Source organism: Oreochromis aureus, linkage group 14, assembly GCF_013358895.1.
Source record: "Oreochromis aureus strain Israel breed Guangdong linkage group 14, ZZ_aureus, whole genome shotgun sequence".
Lineage (NCBI taxonomy): Eukaryota > Metazoa > Chordata > Actinopteri > Cichliformes > Cichlidae > Oreochromis > Oreochromis aureus.
This window is the reverse complement of record NC_052955.1, coordinates 26,372,006-26,392,130: the sequence shown is the minus strand read 5'-3', so window position 1 is coordinate 26,392,130 and position 20,125 is coordinate 26,372,006. Positions and strand designations below refer to the sequence as shown.

General features: G+C 41.5%; 2 protein-coding genes across 4 annotated transcripts; one reads left to right on the top strand and one right to left on the bottom strand.

Moving 5' to 3' along the window:
* The first annotated feature begins 2,121 nt into the window (after positions 1-2,121).
* Positions 2,122-8,937, top strand: slc33a1 (solute carrier family 33 member 1). 3 transcript variants are annotated; one of them, XM_031752667.2, is made up of 11 exons: positions 2,122-2,367; positions 2,475-2,507; positions 2,622-2,702; positions 3,037-3,470; positions 3,592-3,745; positions 3,834-4,029; positions 4,125-4,324; positions 4,416-4,600; positions 4,677-4,794; positions 5,482-5,697; positions 5,800-8,937. In XM_031752667.2, the coding sequence occupies exons 4-11, from the start codon at positions 3,079-3,081 to the stop codon at positions 5,962-5,964; spliced, it is 1,626 nt and encodes a 541-aa protein (XP_031608527.1). In that variant the 5' UTR covers positions 2,122-2,367; positions 2,475-2,507; positions 2,622-2,702; positions 3,037-3,078; the 3' UTR covers positions 5,965-8,937. The 3 variants fall into 3 exon arrangements, with proteins under 3 accessions (XP_031608527.1, XP_031608526.1, XP_031608528.1); XM_031752666.2 differs by lacking the exon at positions 2,475-2,507; XM_031752668.2 differs by lacking the exons at positions 2,475-2,507; positions 2,622-2,702.
* A 46-nt stretch (positions 8,938-8,983) lies between these two features.
* rps6kb1b (ribosomal protein S6 kinase b, polypeptide 1b) lies at positions 8,984-19,914 on the bottom strand. The gene is made up of 15 exons (XM_031752749.2): positions 19,724-19,914; positions 18,312-18,349; positions 18,094-18,214; positions 17,900-17,968; positions 14,442-14,589; positions 13,493-13,550; positions 13,156-13,256; positions 12,953-13,043; positions 12,738-12,828; positions 12,502-12,609; positions 12,356-12,418; positions 12,147-12,224; positions 11,892-11,999; positions 11,498-11,610; positions 8,984-10,391 (listed from the first exon to the last, which is right to left on the bottom strand). The coding sequence occupies exons 1-15, from the start codon at positions 19,790-19,792 to the stop codon at positions 10,136-10,138; spliced, it is 1,512 nt and encodes a 503-aa protein (XP_031608609.1). The 5' UTR covers positions 19,793-19,914; the 3' UTR covers positions 8,984-10,135.
* Positions 19,915-20,125: the final 211 nt, after the last annotated feature.

The following is a 20,125-nucleotide window of genomic DNA, read 5'->3' as shown; positions in this document are numbered from 1 at the left end:
AACGAAATAGCCATTAAATATCCCTGAGCAGGGAAGTTGGACTATTTTAAGGTGCATGAATCTGAGAATTACTACAGTATATTCAGATGTGCTGATTTTAGCACCATCCAGTGGAAAATGTGATGAACAACATAACGTGACCAGGGGAAAATACCAATCATAGATTTGTTGTAATGTATTGTAATGAGTCCTTTAAGGCCAGTCAGATGATATAAACCAACCAATAAGGTAACCACTGTAGCAGTCCTCATGTGACATAAAGTAATCTGCTCAAATAATCCGAATCATTGGAATGTTTTGAATAATTCACCCCAGCATATAGTTTAAAAGTAGGCTCAAGATCCCTGTCTGCAGGTTTTTGGTGATTCATGTATAGTTTGATACAAGAGCCCTCTAGATGACATAATTTGTGCACACTGATAGTTAAATTTTATGGGGTTACAATAGAGTAATTCAGACATATCATAGCTGCTGACAGTGTGGAGCCCCGGAGCAGTTCAGTGTAGATTGACACCGACACAGACCTTCTCACATGAGTGCAACTGCAGCTTCACAGTCTCCATCACATGCTGATATTCTCAAATATGCCCGTGTGTGTTGTCACATGCCATCTGTGAGGATAAGCAGCTTCACATGCACTCATGGCAACCACAAGGCCAAGCATGCTGTTATTCATTTTCTCTAAATTAAATGTGGGGTAATGGGTTTATCATGACCCTCGCCAAAAGACCTTTTGATCAAGGAGAAAACATCAGTGTGAGCCCTGTTTAAAACCCGTGGGGTGGTCGAAGAGTTTTCGATCCGTATCTTCTTTATTTTGATTTTACAGTATCGCTATCATGTTCTTTCATCTGGATTCTCAAAGTTCAGGAGTAGCTCAACTCACCCTACAGTGTAAAAGATGAATGAGAAGAAGCGTGATTGTAGTAACAGGCTTTCAATAATGATGCATGAATAAAATTTCCTAATTGGTTAACATAATCCAGGGCTGCCAAGCAGCATACAATAATACAGCAGCTTAATTAATATGCATTATGGATCATTGCATTCATCGTTAGGCAAACTACTAATTACTGCACACTGAAAGAGGTTGAACTGCAGCAACACTATTCTAATGCTGCACGTGGAAAAGTCATCCAAACCACTGTGTATGATAGGAATCACAACAAAGTGCTGGGAAATTGTGATTCAATTAAGTTTATTGCACAAAGCATTCACCCATGTTCAAATTTTGTTTTTGGTTTGTTGTTGATTTTTTTTTTTTTTTTTAACAAATTTTCACTCTTACAAGCTTACAGCCAAAAGAGATTAAAGTAGAGAGGAAATATTAAATTAAAATGAGATGAGATGTGCTTTATCCAAAAAGTTACAACTACTGTGTTACAGCAGCCGAAATATTTAATACAACCTCTCACAAAATAATTTAAATGAAGTAAAACAGCTCAATTAACCCAATAAAGACATTTTTAGTATTTATTGTTTATAGTCTCGGTAGTTAACTACACACACACACATAAAAGAGAAAAAACAGGGTTGTGTGTAAACAACAACTTAAGATTAAAAATACAGAAAATTGTTTGTAATACAGTTTTGTAGTTTTAATGCACATGAGATATTGGGTAGTTTGCGGCTGTTATATGTCACAATACTGCTGGAAAACTAGTAAATGGACTTATAGTTATAAAAAATACTGATTTTTTAATAAATACTGTTAACTGTTGATTTTATTTACTGCAAACTTTATCACTTCACGCACTAACTTCCTGTTCTTAACATTTAACAATTTATCTCCAACGCTGTGGCTGAATGTCAGAAAATTGACAAAAATAATATGATTATTATAATTATATGAATAATGCGATTTAATTTTACACAAATTACTTACATTTGTACTCATTGCATTTATTTACAACACTAAACAAGAACTTAACAGTTAATTGTGAAGGTTTTTTCATTTTTATATTTTTTAGGTCTGGTTTTTATTTAAAGTTCATTTTACATTTTTTGTAATATGCTTTATGTAAATTATACCAACTGGAGTTCCGCTTGAGTGTATTTTTACCAACATTTAGTACTGACGTTACGTACACTGAAGCGGAACTACATGCAGTCATATTTTGACACGTCAGCTGTAGGCGCCGGACACATTTGTAAGCTGTACTTGTCGCATTTCCTTGCTTGGCTGTGTTGATGTCCACCGATGTGAGAGTTTTAAGTGAAATGCTTTTCAGTTTCTCGTGTTTTCTCGTCTTTATGAAGATGTTTCCTACCTCTGAATGAAAAAAACTGAATGAGCTGATTTTTCCGTTGATTAAATCTGTGATTCAACCGTCTGTGTTTTATGATCTGGCATGCTGCCATCACCAGGTATGTCTAAATTCACCTTTTCAACTTACATGTGCTTTGTAACGTCTTGAAAACGTCTTATATTGATTTGATGTGTTTTATTTCTACCTTTCTGTAACACTTGGTAGTTTTCAGATGAGAGCGGGACCCTGCGTCTTAATGTACTCTGAGTATAGTAAACCTTAGCAACATCTCTTCTCTTTGCTGTACTGTCATTTATTATAGATCAGGGTTTAACTTAGTTTTATATTTTGATTTTTTGTGATTCCATGCAGTCGTCAGTTCTACCTTCAACCCCAACAATGAGTGACTGCCACAGTTTATGATTAATGCAAAGTATTTGCACAGGCGCACTGGTATGTGGTCATCTTTTTTCTGATGTGTTGCCATGTGCATGCAGCGTAATTTGATTAATTTTTACAAACTCACTTTCTCGTCTTCATCAGAATTGTTCAGTCCAGTGAATTCCCCATTTCATTGTTTGTTGCTCACTGCACCTTTTCACTGCACCTTTTCACTGCTTCTCCATTGCATATTAAAAATGATATTAACCTATCTGCTTTGATCTGCATGTTTCTGCTTCCCATAATGCTGTCATTGTACAAACTAAATGATTGAAGGCATTTATAGCAGCTTCAACTAAAAATCGGTTTAGTTGTATCAGTCGTTTTCACTCATCTCCTTTTGCAGATTTGCTGAGAGGACCGCAGGGTTGAGGCCCACTAATCCATCATGGAGTCCTCAAATTTAATCAGACACAAGAACGGGAGGCAGAGGAAGCAGGTGGGTGGCACCCTCCCACCTGAAAACCTGAACGACATGGAGAGTGACTTCTCTGAGCCGGGGATAGAAGACGAAAGAGAGCAGGGTTCTCTTCTGCTGCGAGGGTCGCCTCGCAGGTCTGGGATACACGGCGAGCTGGGGAATGTGTTGCTGCTTCTGTTTCTCTATGTGCTGCAGGGGATTCCTCTTGGACTGGGTGGAAGCATCCCTCTGATTTTGCAGAGTAAGAATGTCAGCTACAAAGACCAAGCCTTCTTCAGCTTTGTCTTCTGGCCCTTTAGTCTCAAGCTTTTATGGGCACCCCTGGTGGACGCCCTGTACTTCAGTAGGTTTGGTAGGAGGTAAGAAAGACATCTGGATGTCTGATTATCCTGATGTTTTAATCTGTATCCATGTTATTACACTTGATATCTCTAGACTGCACATCCTTCTCCAAATGATGTCTTCCTCATGTTTCTGCAGAAAGTCATGGCTGGTGCCCACACAGTACCTCTTGGGCCTCTTCATGCTCTACCTTTCCGCAAAGGTTGATTCACTGCTGCAGAGTAAGGGAGGACCAGATGTGGTTACGCTTACTGCGGTCTTCTTCATGCTTGCCTTCCTGGCAGCCACACAGGTAAGCTTCTTTAAACACCATGATACAGACAGATATTTAGAACGATAAATAAAAGGCGTTTGCTTTCTTTACCTCCTTGTTATTTAAGGATATAGCTGTGGATGGCTGGGCACTGACTATGTTATCCAGAGAAAATGTGGGCTATGCATCTACATGCAACTCTGTAGGCCAGACAGCTGGCTACTTCCTGGGAAATGTGCTCTTTCTGGCTCTGGAGTCTCCTGACTTCTGCAACAAATACCTCAGAATAGTGCCCAAAGACACCGGCATTGTTACCTTGTCAGGTACTTTCTCTCCATAACCCCTAAAAAAAAAAAGTCAAATATATTTCTGTTGGTGGATAAACAGCAGTTTTGGTCTTTTGTTTCCTCTGGTGCAGATTTCTTGTTCTTTTGGGGTGTGGTATTCCTGATTTCCACCACTCTGGTTGCCATCTTTAAAAGGGAAAATGTACGTGGCAGAAGAACGACTACCACCCCAGAGGAAACACAGGGTGTCATGGAAACCTACAAGTTGCTATTATCCATCATCAAGATGCCAACAGTCTTCACCTTTTGTCTCCTGCTTCTCACTGCTAAAGTACTTGGTCACTATTGGATACACGAAGGTGTCACTTTTGGATATTTGCCGGGTGGAAATGTAAATTTTCTCCACTCTCTTTGTGTTTCAGATGGGTTTCTCTGCAGCAGATGCGGTTACAGGTCTGAAGCTGATGGAGGCTGGAGTTCCCAAGGAGCAGCTAGCATTGCTAGCAGTGCCCATGGTGCCTCTCCAGATCTTTCTACCAGTGGTCATCAGTAGATACACAGCAGGGCCCAGACCTCTGGACATCTTCTACAAGGCCTTCCCATTTAGGTTGTAATGCATTCTGCACACACTACGCACACATTCAGTAAACAGAAAGCTAAAACGATCTTGTTCTATGCTGCAGGCTGCTTATTGGATTGGAGTTTGCTTTGCTAGTGTGGTGGACTCCCAGCGTAAAACAAGAAGGAGGCTTCCCAGTTTACTACTATGCCGTAGTGCTGCTCAGCTATGCATTGCATCAGGTTTGCAATTTCTTTGCTGTTCTTATTTTCTAGTCCAGAGTGCTACAGTGTCTTCCAGGTGACTGCCTCTGTGAAAAGACTACTAGCCGCTGTAGTCAAAAGAAGACTCTTATTTCCATCTGCTGTAATTGATATCGGGCAGTGTGGCTCTGTTCTGGCAGAGCAGGAGCAAGAGCCCAGCACATAACAGAGCAGCCATCAATGCCAACAGGGACTGATTAAGTTATACAGAGCATGAAAAGAGAAACTGAGTGGAGATGGGTTGCAAAGCAGCTTCAAGATATGCAGAAAGTGTACGGAGGTTAACAGCAAATATGAGATTTGAGATTGAGTCGTTTCATAGTAGAGTGGCTTAAACATTCACTTGGGAAGCAAAAGGCCGCTGGTCAAGTCCACTGACAGAGGCACTCCCCTCTGCGGCTGTGTCAGGAAGGGCATCCGACATGCAGAGCTTGCCCCCTTGTGACAAGGATGTGCTGGATGAGAAGAAGTTCCAGGTGAATCATTAGCTGATTTGCCAGAGTTGAGGATTTGATGGCCTACATGAACAAACACTATACAGGACTGCAGTCCTTTAGAAATTTGCCAACAAGCCTGAATTAATAAGATAATTAAGCAAGAAAAATCAGGTTTTAGTAGACTGAAAGAACTTCGTTAACCTCCTGTTTTTTGTTTATTATTCTCCAGGTGGCGTTGTATAGCATGTACGTGGCCTGCATGGCTTTCCATGCCAAAGTGAGTGACCCCCTTATCGGCGGGACCTACATGACCCTGCTGAACACGGTCACTAACCTCGGAGGAAACTGGCCTTCCACTGTGGCTCTGTGGCTGGTCGATCCACTGACCTCTAAGGAATGCCAGGGGGCTGCTGGGCAGAGCTGTGGCTCTTCTGAAGAGGCTCTGGTAAGTGATCAGAGGATGAGGATGGAGCAAGATGGTGTGTGTGTTCTCTTCTATAATGCTCTAAAAGTTCGAAAATTTTTTCTCCCATGTTCAAACCTCTAGCTGTGTGTGAAGGAAGGCGGCGTCTGTGTGACGACACTGGACGGTTACTACGTGGAGTCTGTGGTCTGTGTTGTGATTGGTTTAGCCTGGTGGGTGTGGTTAGGGAAGAAAATGAGGCGTCTGCAGGAGCAGAGCCCGGCTGCTTGGAAGTGCAGAGTGAACTGAGGAGAACGCGCTATCTGCTACACCGCAGGCACTCTTTGGTTCACTTTACCTTCATTAACTACTCCAAAAACTGCTGAACTACTTCCATCCTCATACATCCCGTGTCTCCGGCCCTGCTCTAGCTGCTACATTCAGAAAACATTTACCCCCACGCTTTGCTTCTGTCACGCTGAATTATACATACATGAAGATCTTCACTATTTTTGTCTTTTGTCATTAATCTCGCTAATAGTAAATGATATTGTACTCAAAACTGAAACAACCCTCAGACTATAGCTACAAAGTTATCTTGATTTGTCTCTCATATATATCCTGCTGCTTGAAATCGCTTAACCAAAAAGAGCTCAGTCAAAGAGTAGGTCATGTTTTGGGTTCGTTTAAATGTGCTTGGATGGCCAGGCTATGCTGCTCTGTGCAGTTTTTCTGTTTTGTTTTGTTTTTTTCCCCTAAATGGCAGAAGCACAGCATTCTTTCTAAACCTTTCATAGAAGAAATCTTAGACAGACTGGTTCACCTGCCACACTTTTGTTTGGTCTACGTTAAAAGGATACTTGAGGGAAAGACAGTCAGGATACGCAGAAGCACTTAATCTGACCTAAGTATATGCAGTTTAACTCAGTCCATGTAGTAATCCAGCTAAATTACCTCCCCCTCAATATTTTCTTAAAAAGACTTTTTGAGTAGGTTTTTTTTCCAGTAAAGTAATTTGTGCCTTATTTAGCTTTTAAGTCTTTAAAAAAACAAACCATCGCTAACGTCTGAGCTCCTCTGTAGTTAAAAAATGAAGGCAGAGAATATTAGTTACAATGAAGAATACTCATTTTCACAAATATACTGTCATTTAGAAAGCTGCACTTAACGATATGGCTGCTTTCATACGCCAGTTATTTTTCTGATTGGGCAGCTAAGTGCATATTCCTTATGAAGACTCTAAATTGCATACTGCGAACCATCTGTGGTTACATGAAGTGAGATATCTGAAATCTAAACTGCTTTATAAATGTGTTTCTTAAATAAGGACCAATTAAAAATGGAATTGCATTGTTGGTCAGTGCCACTCTTCACTGTTGGACCATTTAGGTTTTCAGTAGAGCTTGCCAGGTAAAGGTGTTTCAGCTTCCAAAGACAGCTGGTATGATTTTTCACCTGACAGTATACTTGGCATGCTTCAGTATTCAGCCAGGTCCCAGATACTAATAGACTGCATTCTCCAGATTTATAGATTATTGATGCAGCACATATTAAACCTAATGTAGGCATTTAACTATATAGTCTGTCTGCATTTGCAGTGCATATCGAGGATCTCTTAGCTGAGTGCACCTGCTCGCACAGTACGGTCAGCTTTTGCTGTGATCACTTAGAAAGGTCCTTGTTTTTGCAGGAAAAGCACTTTTTTTTCATCTAACTTGAAATGATATATCATTTTTAGACGTCATCACAGCATCCTTGTTTGAATGTGTTTTTGTGCTACAGTGTGAACTACTCCCTTCTCAAACAAGCACAGCCTAGCTCTAATATCCCAGAAAAATTGCGTTGGTCATTGTTAGTCAGTGGTGCTAGTTTTGGTCATTATGCAGATGTAGCCAAGATGGAAGAAGTCCCTTGGATGACGAAATGTTTCTCCCACCAAAAATGCAGCTTCTAGATTAACGGAATTAACTTTCTGGGATTTACTTACCTGGATGATTGAGCATGGATCAAGACGGTGTAGCTCTGATGAGTACTTTCTAACTAAGCAGTCAATCAAGAACCAATGAGACATCTGTTTTGTTTTTTAAAGCTAGACCCACTGATGTATTCGGCTGTGCACAGAGGTCTCCTCACTCCTCTTTCCATTACGCTCAGTTCTGTGAAGGGAGTAGTAGACATAGTTGCATTAAAAAAACATTTTGAGACTATAAGTAACACTAAACTAGCCAAGTGTTTTACAGCTGTGACAGCATCACTGGAAAAAGTTTATTTTTTTATCATCAATCAGCTTTTTGACACATTAGTGAACACTGGAATACAGCATTGATGGTTGGCAAAAATGTCCTCTATATGTCTATGTAGATATTCCACTGAAAATTATACGTTTATGAGAAATTATTATATAATGCTTCATTTGAAGAGCTATACACAAATATGCTTTCCTTAAAAAAAAATGTTTCAATGTGATCTCACAAGCCCAAGAGTGGAAGTGTATCTCTTTGGCAGGTGTTTCATTCCCGAGTTTTTATCATTACATATTTGTAGCAGGTAGATAAGGGTTTTACTTGCTGTTGCCTGTAAGAAATGAAAAGAATTTAATGGCCACCAAACAATTCAGATCTCAGACCAGCAGCCTTTGGAGTGAAACTTGACGAGCGTATGTTTTTTTTTTTCCTGATGTTTTTCATACTGTACACACATTCATGAATGAATTCCTCTGAAACCAGCACTTAAAAGTCCGACTGTGTCAGATAGAAAAGCAGAACTGCACAATCAGAGTTTGTGTAAGGGTACGGCTACTTTTGAACTCAAACTGTTTGTAAACTGTATGTTTTTATAGGTTTTTTTCATGTTTTTGTTCAGTCCCTCATAGTTTACATTAAATTAACCACTTCAAATGACTGCGGGGCCTTTCATGTTCATTTGTGGCCACGTTTTATTTTTTTTTAAACAGCTGAGATCCTTTTTCAGCATCATCAGGGCGCTATGATTGTTTTGATTTTGTTTGGGAATCAGTAAAGTGTGACTTTTTTTTTTTTTTTTTTAATAAGTAGAGGTTTCAGATTATTTCCCGATAAGCTAGTCTTTGAGTGACAAACTACTCTCTTCAAAAGATTAATTTTTTTTAATTACATTAGTTTTTTTTACTTTGCACCTTTTGTGTTTGTGATGAGTTCAAATGTCCAGTTACAAAAGAAAAGGAAAAATGACTGATTAGATGTCTGGTGATACATTTAAATGTGCTCGTAGCACAACTTTGTAATTAAACGATATGCAAACATACGAGGTCTCCCGGTGCTTTTCTTGCAATTAAAACACGACACGGCAGTTTGTATTTCTTTTACAGTTTATTTATAATTTTTCTTGCTTTCCAAGACTTCTAAAATGTTGCTCCTTAACAAGTTAATGCAGAGGCAAGGAGGCTGTAAATGCTGCTCCAGGTTTTTGGAGCATAAAAACGGCAGACAGTCCAGATCAACTGGTGCCGCAGTCTCCGATGTGAATCATTCCACGGGTCAGGTGAGGTCCGACGTCCCAAAAACCGCAGGGGCGCAGCATCTCCTGCTGGGTGTAAGACTGAGGAGGGTGGGGTCAAAGAAAGCAGCACCGAAATCAGTTTGTTTTGTGTGACGATAGGGGAAGAGAAAGTGGTTCACGCTAATGCTGAATGAGGCCCGTGTACCTGGTGACGTGCCAGCTAACCCCAGTGATACAACCTATAGTGTGGTAATGCCTGAAGAGTGGATAACTGAGGCAGGGATCCCACGCCAAATGAACCGTTTCACACGTCATCCATAACACCAACGCTCAAAGATTGTAAAAATCAACAGGGGGTTTCCTCCTTTGAATCAAGGCTCTCTGGTTCATCGTTGATGTGTTTGTTAAGACATAAAGCTATATTCATCATCCCCAGAGCCTCTTCTTGTCTGCTACTCAAAGACAATTTCCTTAACCAATCTTTCTTTTTTTAAATAAATTCATACCTTTTCACTCAGAGACAGGAAGCATTTTATCTGAGAAGTCCTGTCCAAATTCTTCCAATGGAAGAAGCTCGCCTCTCCCCCCACTTTTAAACAGCGTAAAGCACTTTGGATACCTTCTAGGCCGACTGCATTTCAGTTTGAGTTGCTTGCACACCGTGAGATACGTTACAGGCTGCAGCTCCTCCAAACATCTGTTGTAGTCCATTTGAGTGGGGGTGGGGTCGGGGCAGAAGACGAAGGTCAACAGACCTGAGGTGTCAGAAGTGGTGAGACGTGATATTGTCGGTAGCACTTAACCATAGCACGCCGGAGTCCCAAATGCACGCACAAACTCCAGGTTCTGACAGTATATGTAGTGTGCGGATGTGCAATTTTGGATTTTCATTGTCTCTAGCATCCATTTTTTTTGCTTTGTTTCTTAAAAAAATAACATTGGTGGGAGGAAGAAAAAAAAAAAAGAGTCAAGAAATAAACTCTCCTAAACAGTGGCGGCGGGGTCATAGGTTCATACGTAGATGCTCGGGCCGTTTGGCCATGACAGGATAGGCTTGCTGCTTCATCTGAGCAAGGTTGATCCCAGCAGGCTGACGGATGGGGAGAGGGGCCGAGGCCTCGGCGCTGGTTGTGATGTCCATCTGCTCTGGGGTGGACAGTTCCATGGCCTGGTCTTGAGGAGACTGGAGGACACCGGGTCCACTGCTGGGAACGAGGGGGCTCCGATGCCAACAGTGCCCGCCTGAAAACTTGACCGGGCTGAAAGGACAGAGGAAAAACAGGTGAATGATGAAAAACGGCAAATTGATTATTTTCTGTATTTTAACAGCAGAAAAAGGACAAAATTCAGACACAGTAACAAGAACTTCAAGTGATTTTATCAGCTGAACTGATGAAATATTGTGATGGAGAAGAAAAAAAAAGATGATTGAGACAGATGTTTCTTTACTGTCTGAGGGAGAATCTCAGGAGTGTGGAGCCGAGCGGGTGAGATGGAGAGCATCACTAAGTTTGCTCAGTGACCTCCTGCCCTTCACTGGTTTAAATATGCAGACTGGTACAAGATCCAGCATCTTGCGGCACTCACTGAAGGATCTGAGCTTCCTCAGAAAGCAGAGAGATCTGAGAAAAAGTATTTGTACCCTGGAGAATCAGCAGGATTTCAGCACCGATTACTGTCAAAGTGTGGCGTGATCTTCGACTAAGCAACAGATGCAGTCTTAAAACCATCGGACTAAACTAACACACAGGAGGTCAGCTGGACCTTTCATGTCTTTATTGAACTCACTGAGTAAAAACTGACTCCATGCTGGAAAAACACAGTAAGTTCTTAAATTTAGGAACTTATAGAAACTCCTTCGGGAGCAACAACTTGATGTTTCATCCAGCTCATGTCACAGTCCCTTAGGTCAGGATTGACTTGTGTTCCCAAACATAATTTGTGCTCTGCTTCAGCCTCTCTGTCGTGTGGTAAAACCCAGCCTCTCCTCGGCTTCAGGCCGACTCACTTGGGCACACCTTGGAACATGCAGGACTTACATGATCTGCTGCCTCTCATCACAGGACATCTTTAGAGGTCATGCCACTAATTTTATACTAAAAGCACCATAACTTACAAAATAAAATGTTAACTATGTTATTTTAACTCGTTTTTAAGCTAATTGCTTCTGTGTTTAATACAAAATGAAACCAACTGAGAATCTGCACTGTATGTAAAGACCATAAGTGATCACTTTATCCAAAAAACATACTTTCAGTGCGATCTGATAACGTTACTTCTGTATGAAAAGCATTTGTACCAGAGGCATCAGCCTGAGGACCATCCGTCGCAACACAAACACGCTCGTTTCTGACGCTGGCATTACCTGAGCGGTGTTCTTGGGCTGTCCATGATGCGTCGCGGTGAGCGGATTTTTGGCTCATACGAGAATTTTTCTTTGATGTTTTCAAGGACCGATGGAGCAATATACGTGAAACCCTAAATCACAGGGAAAGAAACAGGTCAGGGGAGAAGAAGTCGTGTTTAGGACAAAACTAATGAGAGGACTCCTCGTTTACTAATGAGCCAAGTGCAGCGACTGTCAGTCTCATATTTGTTTCTGCCCTGTGATAATTAATAATCTTTACAGTTTATCATTAAATCCTCAAACAATTGAGAAATCATTAAGATGACACCTTACTGTCATCCTTTGACCCTTAAGAGATGCTGCACATGGATTCAGTACTGAAAACTCTAACAGAGCCTGAGTCAGAAGTTACCAGGAAGGCTTGATTGGCGCTCTCACTGAGGGTCGAGTCATCCGGGCTATCGACGGGCGTCTGACTGGTGAACTTTGAGTCAAACTGACTCACGTCGTCAGCCGATTGCTGCGAAGACAGAACAGAGGACACGCAGGTGAGGGGGTACAGCAACACGAGCACGTCTGAAACAGGAGAGGACCTGGTTGCCATTCCCGAAACGTAACTTGAAACTTAAGCTGAGGACTTCTTGCAGTTTCCCGCTCGAGTACTCACCAGAAAAGGCTTGAAGGGAGGCTCCACTTTCCGAGCCAGCAAATCGTCCCAGTTGATGTGTCGGAAGAAATTATGACTCTATGGCAAAACCACACACAAAGCGCAATGAACAGATGGAATATGCGTGTTCTGCGTCTATAAATAAGCACTGAGTAGTTCATGGAAGAGCTGGTGCGACTTATCACCGATATCCAGCTGCTTATTCTCACCTGCACCTCTGCAGCGTCTCCTGCTCCCGCTCCCAGCCGCAATGAAGCGTTTCTCTTTAGCAACTGCAAAAAAGTAAAAAATAAAAATAAGAAGACAATAACAAGACAACAGTCAACTAACAGGAGGGAAAAAAACCTCTAGATACCTTTTTTAGGAGGTCTCGAGCTTCTTGTGTGAGGTAGGGCGGGAGGCTGAGCTTGCACTTCAGGATCTTGTCAATTGTCTTTTTTCGGTTTTCACCAGTAAAAGGCGGCTGCAGTAAAAGATGGAGCTGAGGTTACTCTACCGTCGCTAATGCGGATTCATATTTTATAACAGTCCATTAATAAGAGCCAATGAGAAAGCTTTTTTTTCTTTGCAGGCTGTTAATGTTTAACTGACCGCTCCTGTGAGCATGTCGTACATCAGAGCGCCCAGACTCCACCAGTCCACCGCTCTGTTGTGCCCACTTCTCATGAGGATCTCTGGAGCCCTGTGATAATGCGAGTGCGTATTACTGGTGCAGTAATATTACTTAGCAAAGATCATCAAGCTGGCATGAAGAGCGATTCTCATTGCTGGATAAGAGATTAATTAAAAACAAGAAGTGTACTCACATGTACTCGATGGTGCCACAGAAAGTGTGCGTGACCGTGCCGTCGTGAATGGATTCTTTACACAGCCCGAAGTCTGTCAGCTTTACGTGACCTTTGAGGAAAACGGCACAAACATTAGCCTCACATTAACATATATATTGAAAAAGAGCTGCCATTATAAATCTTAAGGTCATTTTTAATTTTTTAGCCATTTCCCCTCTCACCTTGGCTGTTAAGCATGATGTTCTCGGGCTTTAGGTCTCTGTAGATGATGCCCTTCTGGTGCAGGTGGCCCAGAGCCATGGAGATCTCTGCCAGGTAAAAACTAAAGAAAAAGAAAAACTTTAAGGCGGTCTGAGGTCCACATTGCATCTGAGCCATCAGACAAGAAAAGACAAAGCATATATTTTGCTGCTTATGCTTATCTGCAGTGTAACAGAACTAATGAAGTCATTCAGACTGTCGACATCTATAACGGAGGTCTCTGAGATATTACATCATCTTTAACCAATCCGAACATTTCATCCTGCAATCTGTGTTTCAGTGCATCGTCATGCTCACCAGGCTGTGTCTTCCATGAAGATGCCCTCTCTCTCCAGCTGCATAAAGAGTTCTCCTCCTGCACAGGTGAACACATGTTCATGCTACTAACAGCCATATCCACACTCCTAAATGTCTGACCCGTGTGGAACGGCCGAGCAGAAAGAAGAGGTGACTGTCAGGTTCTCGTGTTCGATAGACGCAAACGTTTCTGCTCGGGAATCTAAACCACAATTATGTGACTCACACTACTCGTATATTAACCTCCATAAACCTTTACGCCTCCATCACACCGAGACGGGCGAGGAAAATTGCTGTGACCCCTCCCACCGCTGCACATTAACTGTTAATTGCCTCACAGTGAAATGAAATAGTATAACATTATCTAATATCAGACACATAAGAGATAAATGCATGATTAACAAGACAGCTACAGTGTAATGGATGTGTGCATTAGATCCTGTTACATACAGTTTGAAGACCGCGTGAGAGCACTATAGAGAGATGAGAGAGTGAAGAAGGAAAAAGAAAAAAGGCGGAAAATAAAATGCAAAGAACACTAATTTCAGTGTATTTACAATATTCAGATCTGATGTTTACGCTGAACCTGGTTTCTTCCTGTTAAAAGGGAGTTTTTCCTTCCCACTGTCACCAAAGCACTTGCTCATAGGGTTGAGGGGGTCATACGATTGTTGTAGTTACATTTCTGGTAATTTTATATTTTATCTGGCGTGAGGTTTCAGAGGGATTTGAGGTTACGACGTTAGGTAAATTGCGTAGATTTCCCACTGAAGCATAAATCCCCTGTAAGACGCATCTATGTGCCAATTTTGGTTGCTCAACTTGTGCTGGTTTTTAGGAGGAGCTCACAGGCAGACAGAGATTTCACGCATATAGTAAGATACAAGAAGAGTGCCTGCTAGGAGCCATATTAAAGCTCTGTATATGTGAGTGTACTGCTTGCACTGACCACTCAGGTACTCCAGGATGAGGTATAGCTTCCCTCCCGTCTGAAAGGCGTAGATGAGATCGACAATGAAGGGATGCTTCACTTCCTCCAGGATGTTCCTCTCCGCCTTGGTGTGGGCTGTGTCCTTGGCGTTGCGCACAATCATAGCCTGCAAATGAATAAATCGACATTATTTAAGAAGCAGACACAGCAGCATTATATGCAGCACATGTTCTGTCACTGCCTGTTTGTCCGGCGTAACTAATCCAGAGAAAATAACAGGGCTTCACTGTAAGACTCAGGGCTTCAGCTTAGTCATCTGCAGTACGGTGGGCAGAACAACTCAAAAGCTTGACCAACAACACGCCACCCATCCAGGCGACACAGAGACACTATATATGTATGTGAGTCACAGTGTAAGTAAAAGATAACATTTTACACAAGTGACTAGACTAAATTTTTATCCCGAAAATAAACGACAGCGTGGATGTTCGTAGTTTGAAAAGCTACTTCTGTGTCCATTAAACACTTAAGTTCCTCAAAATAAAATGCTGTAACATCTTATTTTGCAATATGAAAGTAAAGTTAGCAAACAGTGCCCATCATATACGATATCTTGCACAGACAGAACTCAGTTAATTCACTGCTGTCGCCAGGAAGTGCAAAACCCTTTAAAGTAAAAACATTTGCATTTGGCTGCCGAGCTGGATCACATGATACAACCAGCTGGATAGTGCAGTGCTTAACAAATGTATTAGTGTAAGGTTTATGTCAGAGCTGGCCTAAAGTTAAAAGTATTTGTAATTACATTACTAATGTTGTAGTAATGTAATGGTTAATCTACCAGTACGTGCAAACCCTTTAACTGAAATTATATTTTTAATGTTTGAACATAAAAATTCATGCCTAACAACAATAATTTACTATTTCACAATAAAGCAGAAAATATAGAAATAAAGAATAAAGAGTAAAGCACATTTCTATTATTTTTCATTGAGATGCCAAATTACAGTTATTTACTTGTATTCGTGGACAGAAACATTAGTTTTAGTGGTTGAATGTCATGCATCAAGTCCAGTGTGCTGTCTCTGTTCTTCCGGTTGTCATTTGTCAGATAAATAATACCAAGGTTTGGGGTTTTTCTTAAAGAGATATTTGTGTTTTCTTGTTTTTAATCAGCACGTGCTGAGTGGCGTCTCGCTTTTGTCAAGCTTTTGAATCTTTTGTTCTTCCATATTAAAGCAGCAGATTCACATTTCATTATTATAATTCTAAGTCTACTTTAATAAGTTTAAGAAGGCAGATCAATCACCTGGTAAGTTATAAACTAAACAAAAAAAAACATGCATTAAAATACATGCAGCCCTACCGGAGTACACCGGTGTCAGTCTAGTGGGAATCATTACGTGCACAGAGAGAAGCTCTCTTCCTTCACTCTTCTTTTTGTTTACTAAACACTTTTGTCAGAAGGCCAAAAAGCTGCCCGTCAGCAACTCTGCTGTCTCAGCACTGAGTGAAAGACCAATGAGAACTGGCTGATTTGTGCAATTTAATGTGAATTTCCAGCCCTTCTCACTTCTTCTAACTACTCTACTAACATGTGATTATCAAGCATCTCAGAAGCACCGCAGTCCAACCTCAGAACTTTGACCCTTTCCCTCTCTCTCTCACACATGCAGCCCTGAATCAAAGTTCCAACTAGAGAGTAAATCATAAATTATATGATGGTTTTATGGCAGTCCAGGCTGAAACATTAACACACGGGATAATGACGACGCGTTCAGCAGTTCGGCTATCACGTTAAAAACACTGACAGGCTGAAGCAAACACCACTATTCTGGATTTTACACGGTGCTGAACAAAAGTCTTAAGCCAACTCTTTTCTTTACATTTTACTAAGAGAATGGGAAACAGATGCAGCAATTTATTGAAACAAGCAAACTTACATGAAAATACAAAGCAGAGTTTGTACAATTCTAACAAGCTTTGAGGCCAATTTCTGGTATGATCACTATTATCCCTTAACACAGCCTGAACTCTGTTAGGAAAGCTGTCGTGTCATTTCTTTAAGTGTCTTCAGGAATAGTTTTCCAAACTTCTTGAAGGACATTCAAAGCTCTTCTTTGGATGTTCTCCATCAAGATGATCACACACAGCTTCAGTAATGTTGAGGTCCGGCCTCTGGGGAGGCCAATCCATGGCTGATAGTATTGCTGGATATTTTTCCATGTCTCATGGATATATATATATTTACCATGCCAAGATATGCCAAGTTTTCAACCAAACCTATTTTATGCCCGTCAGCCTGATATATCTTTGGCATTTCTTTGTAGATTCACCTTAAGAGATGTGCTTTTATACTACTTAAAAGTGGTTCTTTGCTCTGCTTGAATGATTCACAGTTAAAGAACGTGGTTTAACAGCCTGGAGAACTATTCCTCAAGACCACTTTAAAAATGACAAGGTAATTTAAAAGTCATCCCAGTGGAAGCAAGATATGAGGGGTAGCTCAGGACTTTTACACAGTACTCTACATATGCATATGTGTTTTCTAATGAAGCTATAGGTTCAAAGGGACACATATGGCAAATGAGTAGATTGAATGTTCTCACGTGTTTTGTATCGACGCATTTGGTCGCTTTGATTTTTCTTTGAAAAATACTGAAAACAAACCAAACCACAGGAAAACGCTCCAAGTCTAAAACTGATTCGAGTCAATGAACGATAGGTGTGAAAACGCTCTAAGTTGTAAATCACTGCTCAAACTTTATCTGATTGTTTTAAATTAAGAAGAATATCTAAGCTTTTCCTTCATTGGACATGAAATCTGAATGGAAGTTTTATCTCAGTGTGATCTCTGGAAAATTCTGGTATTTAACTCAAATTCTGCATTCATACAGTGATCTCCGTCCACATGGAGGGAACAACTGGCAGGTTAGGACAGACCAACGTGAGATGATAAACTGTAGTTTAAGAAAATAAATGTATGCAACTGGGAATTTTGGGCAAGTCAGGACTGATTTCATACCTTGAGATGCTTCATAAAGATGAAACCTGGCCTCTATCGCCACCCTACAGCCCCATATCGGAGCTGTGCCGCTGCCTTAAAGCCAAGGGGTTTAAACAAATAACTGAAACGTGGCAGTTCTTTAATGTGTCACTAGGGTCACGTAAGCCAATAAAGCAGAAGCAGTGTGAGAATCGAGCAGCGTCTAATGGGCTGAGGCAGAGTGTTTTAAGTGCCAAGGCTGCAGTAGAGCAGAGCTGATGGCAATCTACCAACTAGCAGTGAAATCTTACCCCGCCACAGGCTTCAGAGGCAGCCAGTGTTTGCAGACCAAAGCATCGTAATGTTTAATGACAAACATGCAGCTGTGTTCATATGAAACAAAATGAGAGGAGCTCTAATTGATGAACAGGATTGTGTGTTCTGGAATTGGCGAGGGGTAACATTGCAAAGAAAAGGGGAAGAAATGTACCTTTTTTAAAACTTTCATGGCAAATATTTTGCCCGCCGCAGCGCCGACAACCTTTCGAACTTGAAAAACCTGCCCAGGGAGGAAAGGGATCGACATGTCAGAAAGATGCGCTTTAAGAAATGCGGGTCAAAGCACTAGCAGACGCCACATCACAGGCACAAAATAAAAGAGCGCTTTGTCAAGGCAATGACTACCTTTCCGTAGCCACCCTTCCCCAGGACGCGCAGCAGCTCGAAGCACTCCGGTCGGATGCTCTCTGTGCCCTGATTGACGTTGTCCTCGGATATCTCGATCTTCTCGCAGTCATCCATGTTGCTGCAGTGAGACATGTTCGCCTTTCTATTATGCCCGTGCCTCTTTTTGACCTCTTTGGTTATAAAAATCTCACAAAAGTCAAGTTTTAAAAACTTACAACTCAATGCACTGCTCCATGAGATCAGCGATTTGACCCTGGGTGAAAAAGAGGAAAACAAAATAAGTTGTGAAGGATTTTTCTTTGTTTTTGTCATGAACAGAATCCACAGCACCCATGATGTAAATGGTAAATGGACTGGTACTTATAAATAGCGCCTTCCTACTAAAGTTCTTCAAAGTGCTTCTTTCTACACGTCTTATTCGTCCAATCACACACGGGACTATTCTCTATCCCTAAGTGCTTTTTCTAACACTCACACTCCGATGGATGCACCCAGGGAAACTTTCAGTGTGTCCAAGGATACTTTAATATGTGGACTGAAGGAGCTTGTGACAGATCCACCAGTTTTTAAGGCTTTCTCTCAGCTTTTAACTTCATAAGGACATACCCAGTCCTCTACATGTTTAAGTAACTACTACAATAAAGCATTTCTAACACTGTTCTTGGCAGCATGCAGGGAAACAGCTGTTTACATTTACAGCTGACTTGTTTCATCAATAAATTCTTGGGAATTCAGTTACTCAGCAGCTCTTTTGAATATTGATTAAGTCAATGTTTAGCAAAAAATACCAAACATTTTCTTCTTACAGCTTCTCCACTTACTGCTTTTCTTGCTGTTTTCTTGCCTTTTGGTCAGTAATAACTGATCTACAACTCACTTAAATAATCACTCGTGAAAACAATAAATATTTATAGCAGTACCTAAATTATAGCCTCTTGCACAATAGGCTTAATAAACATATCTTCTTCTTTAAAGAGGCTGATGTGACCTTTCAGGAAAGCTTTCTAAATAAAGTTTATACATATAGACGTGTGTGCTGTATAATGCACTCTCTTCTGTTCAGCAGCTGCACTTGGAAGTTTTTTTCTTGCTGTTTTTGTAATAAGAAGCCGAGACTCTGGGACAGCAGCTCTTCAAAGCCCCTCATTTTAAAAATGCAGTGTATTTCTGGAGTATTGCTGCCTTTTATATCTCAGCGAGAACAGAAACAAGCGGACACTCCACTGCACATTCCCACTCTGGCTGTCACAGTCCTGCCAAAATAAACTGTTGCGCTCGGAGCTACATTTATCACTGCAGCACCTTTGGCCAAGTAAGGACGTTTTGCTCAACTCCCAACATGACAGCGCTGGGCTTTGACACAGCGTCAACACCGTGCGCATGTCATCGCCGGATCACGTTAGCATTAAAGCCGGTGACAGCTCTGTCGCGATCCCGGTCGTGCTAATTAGCACTAGCTTCGGCTATGTCCCTGTGTGAAAAGGGCCTGAGCTGTCCGGCTGCAGGAGAAGGCCTGCGGGCGGCTGTCAGGCAGGCTACCAGGCTAAGCAGCTAGCTTCCGTGCGTGGAGAGTTTCTGCTGTGACAGCTTTCGCGGTAAATCGTCAGCGTCTCCCGCTAAAGTATACCTCCTCGTTCTCATCGTCGGAGACATTTTCCTCCGGCTGGTCCAAATCAATGTCAAACACTCCAGCCATGGCAGCGCTTCGCTCGGATCGCTCTGTCACACACCGCAAGAATAGCAGGAGTCCCCCACCTCATGGACAAACACACACCGCCGCCATAACCGGCTACTACACTGAGCATGCGCACTGCGGCACTCACAAAGTGGGCGGTAACCTCTTTTCACTGCTTTTTTCACAAGTTAGGATTCACTGCTGGGAATTCCTCCTCTGGCTTTTATTTACTTGGAAATTGTTATTCGTAAATAAAATACGTTTATTTCAGCTTAAATATTAACAAGTAATGTGTAAGTCAAAAAGCCGGCAAAACATTAACATTCACTTTACAAGATTTGTAGACAAGGGTAC

Bases quoted from the DNA above. Each gene is read 5' to 3' on its own strand.
- slc33a1 (XM_031752668.2), top strand. From the start codon at position 3,079: ATGGAGTCCTCAAATTTAATCAGACACAAGAACGGGAGGCAGAGGAAG. The intron at 4,030-4,124 runs GTACTTTCTCTC...CCTCTGGTGCAG, and splicing joins CGGCATTGTTACCTTGTCAG to ATTTCTTGTTCTTTTGGGGT. The intron at 4,795-5,481 runs GTTTGCAATTTC...ATTATTCTCCAG, and splicing joins TCAGCTATGCATTGCATCAG to GTGGCGTTGTATAGCATGTA.
- rps6kb1b (XM_031752749.2), bottom strand. From the start codon at position 19,792: ATGGCTGGAGTGTTTGACATTGATTTGGACCAGCCGGAGGAAAATGTC. The intron at 12,829-12,952 runs GTGAGTACACTT...GCATTATCACAG, and splicing joins TGTGGCACCATCGAGTACAT to GGCTCCAGAGATCCTCATGA. The intron at 11,611-11,891 runs GTAACTTCTGAC...CCTGTGATTTAG, and splicing joins GCGCCAATCAAGCCTTCCTG to GGTTTCACGTATATTGCTCC.